General features: G+C 33.0%; 1 protein-coding gene across 1 annotated transcript in view; it reads left to right on the top strand.

The window, feature by feature from the left end:
* Nucleotides 1-9,569, top strand: part of LOC103521679 (RNA-binding protein 24-like) — a 113,407-nt gene that overhangs the window by 49,442 nt on the left and 54,396 nt on the right. The window contains exon 3 of the mRNA XM_026832303.1: nucleotides 5,486-5,539. Within this exon, the coding sequence (XP_026688104.1) occupies nucleotides 5,486-5,539 (54 nt within the window). The remainder of the gene's footprint in view (nucleotides 1-5,485; nucleotides 5,540-9,569) is intronic.

Raw genomic sequence — 9,569 nt, forward strand, 5'->3', positions numbered from 1 at the left:
TTTATTTTATGTACTTGATCTTTATTTCACTCACAATTTTTATTTTCCTTTATTTTGTGGCAGTTTCAGAAAATTTAATGTAAAACAATAAACCTTGCTATTGGCACCTTCATACTTTCCCCCTTCAACCTACCTTCACAACTCTGTCTGTGTTCATATTTACTTATTTAAAATTATGTGTTTACAATATGATATTCTTTATTTTATTAACAACAAGAGGAACAAAAGTTTGGTTACAAATGAATATTCTGTCTATATCTAATCATCTCAAGTGACCGAAATTTTGAATGGATCCACATGATTTTGTCTAAGCCAAACATAATCAGAATCTTTTGATTAATTGACAAGTATAGTAGTACTAATGCCTAAATTTTTGTCTCTCTTGTTGTACCTATGTATTAGCTTCCATTGTTTTGTCCAACTAGAGTTTATTTTGTCTGAAGCCCCGTTTGTCATTTAGAATACTTTTTCCTTTTTCTGGCCGTTGTGGGCTATATTCTTACTATTTTATCGTTATTTAAACTTCAAAGTTTTCCAGTAGATAATACACGTTACGGTTTTCAATTTAAATTATTTTTAAAAAAAGTTTTGTTTGTATTGAAACATTCACAGTCCCCATGAAAGCTTTGAGAATGTTTGATCCTCTATTTATTATTATTTTTTTTTTTTTTTTAATAGATTTCATATTACAAATACCTACCCCAATTAATCACTTTTTAATTAAAATTTCATTTTCGTTTGTTGTTGATACTTGAATTCGCTTGAAAGTGATTGTTTTACTTGTCAAGTTAGTATTCTTTATCGATTTAAGTGTAAATTTCATCTAGTGTGTGATAGCATTTTCACGAAGCTAAATGATTTCTTTCATATTCACGGTACCTTCAAACAAATTGTTCAAATATCCTAGGGAGTGATCCACAACTCCATTGTTATCAGGTAACATTTTGTTCGATATTTTACAATATACATATCATAGAGTCGTTTGGACTGTTAATAGCGTTGATTATACTTGCATGTTTGTACTTATATTTTTTGGTGGAGGCTGCAATATTAGGGTTAATATTTTTCGGCCCACATTAGGGGCTGTTTGTATTATTAGGAGCTTTTGTCTCCCAGTGTGTTTCACTTAAACTTCTTGTACATTTGCATGCCCGTGTGCCAGTCATCAAGTTTCTTATTATAATCTATTTTTCTCTCGTGTTCTTCACTGTTGGACTCACTCATCCTATAAGTTTATTCATCTTTCCTTTTCTTCAAATATTTATACTTACCTACACCCAGTAGGGATGTCTGTTTCATATACTTTCATAACATGGGTATTTATTTGGCCGTCTTTATTGAGTTTTTCGTTGATTTGATTTAGGAGTTTTCATACCATTCAAACTGAACTTAGGATATCTTCACATTGGTGTAGTTGACATGGTATTTATTATTTCTTCCAGAACGTTTCAAAGGTAGTTATTTCGTCAATATTCGTCATTTGTGGGAGAAAAAAAATGCTAAATTTTTCGGATTTTTACTTCAAAATTCATCCCTATTTTCTTTTTTCTATAATTTTCAATGATATTACAACGATATTTATACTTACCTACACCCAGTAGGGATGTCTGTTTCATATACTTTCATAACATGGGTATTTATTTGACCGTCTTTATTGAGTTTTTCGTTGATTTGATTTAGGAGTTTTCATACCATTCAAACTGAACTTAGGATATCTTCACATTGATGTAGTTGACATGGTATTTATTATTTCTTCCAGAACGTTTCAAAGATAGTTATTTCGTCAATATTCGTCATTTGTTGGAGAAAAAAAATGCTAAATTTTTCGGATTTTTACTTCAAAATTCATCCCTATTTTCTTTTTTCTATAATTTTCAATGATATTACAACACGATAGTCAAGATTCATACTGCAGAATCTGCCCTTGATAATTCCATTGAAAATCTGAAAAGACATCCTTTGTAGTAACTTGGGCAAAAGCGGATGTATCGTGAACGTGGCTACAGTACTTTTTTCAAAACAACAATACGTTTCTCTGTTTGTAAAATGATACATAAAAGATATTTTAGGCAATAGGCATTTTACTTAGTCATAGTTGCGCCAATAGAAAACTATGTTATGCTAAAAAGTTGCAACAGTATCTATCCATTGGATCCTTCTATTCATTACTTCTGTTTAATGGGTCGGAACTTGCTGAAAATGTAAAAATGAACTCGTAATTTCTGTTGGCATATCCACCCGATATTTGAGCCTTTTAGTCACTGTTTTTGTACTTTAATATTTCTTCCAAACATACGTTGTATACCTATTTCATTTGGTTATTAGATAGTCTCATTCGTATTTCTTAATTTAATAGGTCATAAAAAGTTTCGCGTAGGTTTTGGGTATTATTTTACAAAGCTTTCCACGAGGCTCTCCGAATGTTAATGTGTAGGCACATAGACACTACATATCACCGTAGGATATAGGTACATAGTTGTAACTCCTATATTTCTATCTCTAGTGTTGGGAAATTTCAACATGTCAGCTTTTCACATAATAAATAATGCTAGGTACCACGAACTTTTTCATTTATTCTCATTAACAAATTAGGAATTTAGGGACTTTTTGGACGGTCGTCTGTTGACGTATGCTTTAGATGTGTTGATGCCTACCACGCGGCACATAGACACTACATATCACCGTAGGATATAGGTACATAGTTGTAACTCCTATATTTCTATATCTAGTGTTGGAAAATTTCAACATGTCAGCTTTTCACATAATAAATAATGCTAGGTACCACGAACTTTTTCACTTATTCTCATTAACAAATTAGGAATTTAGGGACTTTTTGGACGGTCGTCTGTTGACGTATGCTTTAAATGTGTTGATGCCTACCACGCATACGTAATGAACGAGTTGTACCTAGCCTATTGGATAGGTATAGGCACATAAGTTGCTAAATACTTGATTACTCAAAAGCCATCACTGCACTGTAGATATTCTAGATGTGTCTATATAAGTTGTGTTCCTGTTGTTTCTGTCCTATAAGGTGTGTTACTTGTATTGTTAAGAATATTAAGTCGATTACTTCTTGTGATGTCTATATAAGTTGTGTTCCTGTTGTTTCTGTCCTATAAGGTGTGATACTTGTATTGCTAAGAATATTAAGTCGATTACTTCTTGTGAATGTATTCCCCTCGTAGCCAAGTGTAAATATTGTCAATATTCTGAGCACAATATAAATTTCCCAGCAAAAATATGTATAACCACATGACTGGAAGCTCCAGAGTCACATAGAGAGCTAAATCCGTCAGCAGCTTGTTCCCTTGTGAATGTATTCTTTACACTTCCTGCATTGTTTTCTTTATTGCATCCCCTCGTAGCCAAGTGTAAATATTGTCAATATTCTGAGCACAGTATAAATTTCCCAGCAAAAATATGTATAACCACATGACTGGAAGCTCCAGAGTCACATAGAGAGCTAAATCCGTCAGCAGCTTGTTCCATGTACGAGTATGTGTTGCTTTCGAAACTTGCAGCAAAATCAGGAGCGGCTGTAACAAGCATCTTGCTTCATTGTTAATACGGCTTTGTGAATAATTTGGGCAAATAATATTTGTGGTGGATAGTTATCTAACGATACATTTTAGGCTACATGAACGATAGATAAAAGATATTTTAGGCAATAGGCATTTTAGTCATAGTTGCGCCAATAGAACACCATGTTATGCTAAAAAGTTGCAACAGTATCTATCCATTGCATCCTTCTATTCATTACTTCTGTTTAATGGGTCGGAACTTGCTGAAAATGTAAAAATGAACTCGTAATTTCTGTTGGCATATCCACCCCTGTTGCTGAAGATACATAGCAGCTTAAGTTTTAGCTGGGGTGACATGTATATAATAACTCAACATGTTGTACGTGCTCAGGATAGACTTAGCTTGCTTACAGACCTCCATACTCTCTCTTGCCGTTCCCCATGTTTCATAATTTGAACCCAATCAATAACTTTAAGTCGACTTTAAGCCTCTAATAAAATGTCAATAAACCAAAAGTCCTTTGTGTGCTTTCATTCCCGTTTTCTCTTTATTTTTCTAGGTCATCTTTCTTTTCATTTGCCATTGTTGCCAAGTTGTTAATTGGAGTCCCCATGGGAAATGGGTTGAAAGTGCACTTTTCTTTGTTTAAAAGATTATAAAGTAAGAAAATGTTTGACACTATTGTTTTTACGGTTAGAAAGTAGAAAGATGCGTTAAAACCTTATCCACAGGCGAAGACTGTTAAGAGAAGATGGTACTAGGCTCCTAGGTATGCCCTTAATACCTACTTATCTGACTTTGTTTGTATTTAGCTCTAGTGCAACATTACATTGTTTGATTTCCCCTTACATTCAGTTTACTAACCCCTTTGTTAAAAATTAGCATCTTTTCCCTTAACGTGATTGGATTTTTACGTTCCAAAATAATTGTTGTTCTAGGTCTTTCCATTTTGGCTATCGACCATCCAAAAGGTAAGCATCCTGCCCCTTTATTACGCACACCTTAGCACCCCTCATGCACCCTTGAACACTTTCATTTCACTTCTCTTCAATCAAAACTGTTTTTTAGAGGTTTTTTTCAGCTTCAGAGAACTTTCGCTTCAAATGATGTTCATGTTTTTTGTACTTTCGTTTCAATATTGTGACCTTTTTTGCGGTGGTGGAATGAATGATGGCGCCTTCAGTAGAAACTTCTCGCACGATGTTGCTTGATGTTCAACAGTGAATACTTAGCGTTACCTCCTCTGTGTGATTGTGTTTATCTACTATTTTCTAATGTTTACTGATACGGCAGAGTTCATTATAAGTGTCAGTAGTGCTTTTATAATAAGGTACAATGTTAATGCGACAGAACTTTTCCCTCGAATGTTTCAAATATAAATGTGCTCTCCATTACCCTTTTTCGCTTTCCATATGTTTCTAGATAGTTATATAGCTAAAGTCATGGTCACCTAAATTTCAAAAGGAAAAAGTATTCTACGGTCCCCAACATTTAAGGTCCCATTTTGTACTACAGTTGTTTCTCACAGTTTTTTTAATATAAACTCGAGTTTCTATATTGCAAATTGTATGATTAATGGTTTTGTCCAACAATTTTTTTGTACTTTTAAAGTATTTTTTCACTAGATTTTCAAAATGCTATAAGAGTAGTAAAAATTGTGAGAAAAATATTCTTGGTAGACCTTTATTTTATATCAAAACTATTGGGTTGTTAACCTGAATATGACAAGTGTTTTAATCTAATCTTTAATTATTTATTAAAATTTTAAATCAAGGGTGGCCTACCCTACATTAATGAATATATATCTTATTTTTTGGAGTTTATTTTAAGTTATTCAAACACTGGTCATATTCAGGTTATTGTGTTTTCTCTCTTTTTTACTTTTCTTACTTGTGTTGACATTTGTGACCTCCTATTTGGTTGAAGTAATTTGCATGTGGGCTGTATCGTGTGATTTCAGATATAGAAAATCAAACCTTGAGTGTTGGTAAAATTAAACTAAATTGGAAAAAACGTAAGTAGAATTTTTCGTGGTGAAACAGCGCATGCTTGCAGAATCCCCTTACTTTTTTCACAAAGAAACACTTCTTCAAAGTTCATTTGGTTTTTTCCTTTTGCCCAGAAAAACTTGATACAATTTTAATTAAATTCTCAAAAAAAAAAAAAATAAATAAAAATGGTCAAACTCTTTTGCTAAAGAAAGTCTCCTTGGCTAACAAACCACAGACATGGCTGATGTTTGGAAAATACATGCAATTTAATACACATGTAGGCATCTGCCTCTTTTCCTGTTGCCCTGAAATATCCAATTATTCAAATTGTTATCAAATTATTTAAAATTTATTGAAAATTAAGCGTTAAACTTGCTCTTACAAAGTTGCTATTTTCATCGTTATTTCGATAGTAAATATTACTTTTCACTGTAAGTTCTGAAAATCTGCATCTTAAAGTATAATAAAAAGCCCAGCCGTAGTACATTTCTATTTACCTACCTTGCCTTGGAGGAAAAATATTTACGATAGGTTATAAAATATGCATCCAAAAGTCGAAAGTTTTAAAATTACTTATTTTAATTGAATATTTTTTTTTTTTTATGGAGCCATTCGTTAATATTTAATGGAGATATGCTCAAACCCCAAATGTCAGACACCGCAAATTTTCAATAAAATATTTTCTATTGTAAAAAAAGGCAAGTAAGATAAACAGTTACATATTATGTAACTGTGCATATTTTGGGTGTACTAGTATAAAATTAAAGAATAGAGCTTCATGCCTCACATATTTCTTACAAATTGCATGAAAGTTCCTTCTATTGGTTTCAGTGACCTTTGTTTGGGTCGTCCGGCATACTAATTTTGATTCTTCCATACAAATGCTAAGTTCTTTTATTTACATTTACACAAAAGAACTTCTAAAGATCCCTAGGTTTTCAGAATCCGCCTGTATTTCCATAGAATTGAAGGAACCTTTTTGTGGTACTAGGTCTATTTTTTCGTGTAGAAATCTGAAGATACAGAAGTACCGATACTGATGTCATGAAAGTTCCAATTTGTAGTTCTGATATCTCCAGAATTTGATTCTTCCATACAAATGCTAAGTTCTTTTATTTACATTTACACAAAAGAACTAAAGATCCCTAGGTTTTCAGAATCCGCCTGTATTTCCATAGAATTGAAGGAACCTTTTTGTGGTACTTGGTCTATTTTTTCGTGTAGAAATCTGAAGATACAGAAGTACCGATACTGATGTCATGAAAGTTCCAATTTGTAGTTCTGATATCTCCATCCCTCTCCATGTTATAGCACGCCCTGGTTATGTCATCTTTCCTGAAATAATGGGCTCTAATATCCTTTCTGCCATCACGCTTACTCATTTGAAACTTTGTCATGATTTAATATACAGCTGTGCGGTTTCCAAGTTATTTTAAGCCACGTCGTTTAGCCATGTTATATCGTAGGCCCCCGGCCTGTATATGTCTTCCATATGTTCTCACAGGGAAGTTGTGTGTTTTAAGTTATAACACGTTTGTACAGGGAATCTCAGTAAAACACAGGATCAGAAGATAATTAGCTTTGATGAAGTATACATACATATTTTTTGTACCTTATACTGTAAATATGTATTTTTGTTTAGGTACCTATGTCGAATCTTTACAGGTGATAAAATTATGTAGGTAGATCTTCAAATCATCCCATCTTGTCCAGTTTGAAATTTTTTGTCAGTCTTTCCAAAGGGTTCTTGGTTCTTCTTTAAGGCGTTTTATTTTAAGTTACATATATCTTGCTATCAGATCTTGGAATCAGGATTATTCTTTTTAATACACCCTGTATACAGTAATGACTCAGCGCTGTGTGGTTATTCAGGAGTATCACCACAAGAGACAAGATCATCCAAATTCCCAAATTGTCATTTCTAAACTCTTCTTTTATGAGTTTTTGCCAGTGAAAATGAATCTCTTTTTATAGAGAAATTATGCTATTGACAGAAACATTTTTCACCTAATAAATGTCAGTACCTAAAATGATAGAGAGAAAAATAGAAAATACTATTCTGATGGAAAGCAAATAAAAACAAGATGGAAATCTAGTCACTTTTCCGAGAAATTGGAATGAAAGAAGACGAAAATTTGACTCTTCCATACAAATGCTAAGTTCTTTTATTTACATTTACACAAAAGAACTTCTAAAAATCCGTAGGTTTTCAGAATCCGCCTGTATTTCCATAAACTAAAGGAACTTTTTTGTGGTACTTGATCTATTTTTTCGCGTAGAAAACTGAGGATACAAAAGAACCGATACTGATGTCATGAAGGTTGTAGTTCTGACATCTCCACTGATTTTGGGTTGTAGTTGTAGTTCTGGCATCTCCACCAACTTCCCAGTTGTAGTTCTGGCATATCCACTAAATTTCAAGTTGTTCGAGGTGTGGCTTCTGTAATTTCTTCTAAACTTCCTTTAATTATTATTACTTGCAAGGGTGAAATTTAAATGATCTTGAACTTTTTTGAAACGAAGGTTACACTTTCACTCTTACGAGTTTAATATGTATAGTAGGTACTCTAAAAAAATTTGCTGTCTTAGCGGTTTTGCAAGAACAGAGAGATTTTTTTCTTGTAATATATTCCCTCTCCTTCTCTCTTATTTTTAGGGAATAAAATTAATAAAATGCTTACAGCAAGTTTTTCTTTTCTTTTTTTTTTTAATTACTAATTTTTCTACGATTTTTTCCCTCGCTTTCGCGTAGGTATACCCATGTTTATTTTTTATTTTATTTAAAAAAATGAAAAATTTTGCTGTCTTAGCGGTTTTGCAAGAACAGAGAGATTTTTTTCTTGTAATTTATTCCCTCTCTTTCTCTCTTATTTTTAGGGAATAAAATTAATAAAATGCTTACAGCAAGTTTTTCTTCTTTTTTTAATTACTAATTTTTCTACGATTTTTTCCCTCGCTTTCGCGTAGGTATACCCATGTTTATTTTTTATTTTATTTAAAAAAATCCATCTATGCCTTCTGCTCTTTGCGTTCTAACTCGGCAAACATTTTTCTGCTCCCTCCCCATCATTTCAATTATCTCTTTTACTTGTACCCAGCTTCCTTAGTATTCAGTTATTGAATCATAAATCGAAATGTTCACTCGGTCATTCATCTACATAGCTACATACACATCATCATTATTGATATTGATCCATAAATTTCCATTCTACATCCAGATTGGACTACAAGACATTCCGGAAGTTTACCTACTTCAAGCAAGCTTGAAAAAATTCTCAATTTCAAAACTCATAAACCCCGAGACAGTCCGGAAGTTTACCTACTTCAAGCAAGCTTGAAAAAATTCTCAATTTCAAAACTCATAAACCCCCGCATCTCAGCCAAGATTATCCTCCAATTATTTGTTTTACTTGTACCCAGCTTCCTTAGTATTCAGTTATTGAATCATAAATCGAAATGTTCACTCGGTCATTCATCTACATAGCTACATACACATCATCATTATTGATATTGATCCATAACTTTCCATTCTACATATTCATCATTCATCCAGATTGGACTACAAGACATTCCGGAAGTTTACCTGCTTCAAGCAAGCTTGAAAAAATTCTCAATTTCAAAACTCATAAACCCCCGCATCTCAGCCAAGATTATCCTCCTGTTATCCCTCTCCATGTTATAGCACGCCCTGGTTATGTCATCTTTCCTGAAATAATGGGCTCTAATATCCTTTCTGCCATCACGCTTACTCATTTGAAACTTTGTCATGATTTAATATACAGCTGTGCGGTTTCCAAGTTATTTTAAGCCACGTCGTTTAGCCATGTTATATCGTAGGCCCCCGGCCTGTATATGTCTTCCATATGTTCTCACAGGGAAGTTGTGTGTTTTAAGTTATAACACGTTTGTACAGGGAATCTCAGTAAAACACAGGATCAGAAGATAATTAGCTTTGATGAAGTATACATACATATTTTTTGTACCTTATACTGTAAATATGTATTTTTGTTTAGGTACCTATGTCGAATCTTTACAGGTGATAAAATTATGTAG

This window comes from Diaphorina citri, unplaced genomic scaffold, assembly GCF_000475195.1.
Source record: "Diaphorina citri unplaced genomic scaffold, Diaci psyllid genome assembly version 1.1 scaffold76, whole genome shotgun sequence".
NCBI classification, from domain to species: Eukaryota; Metazoa; Arthropoda; class Insecta; order Hemiptera; family Psyllidae; genus Diaphorina; species Diaphorina citri.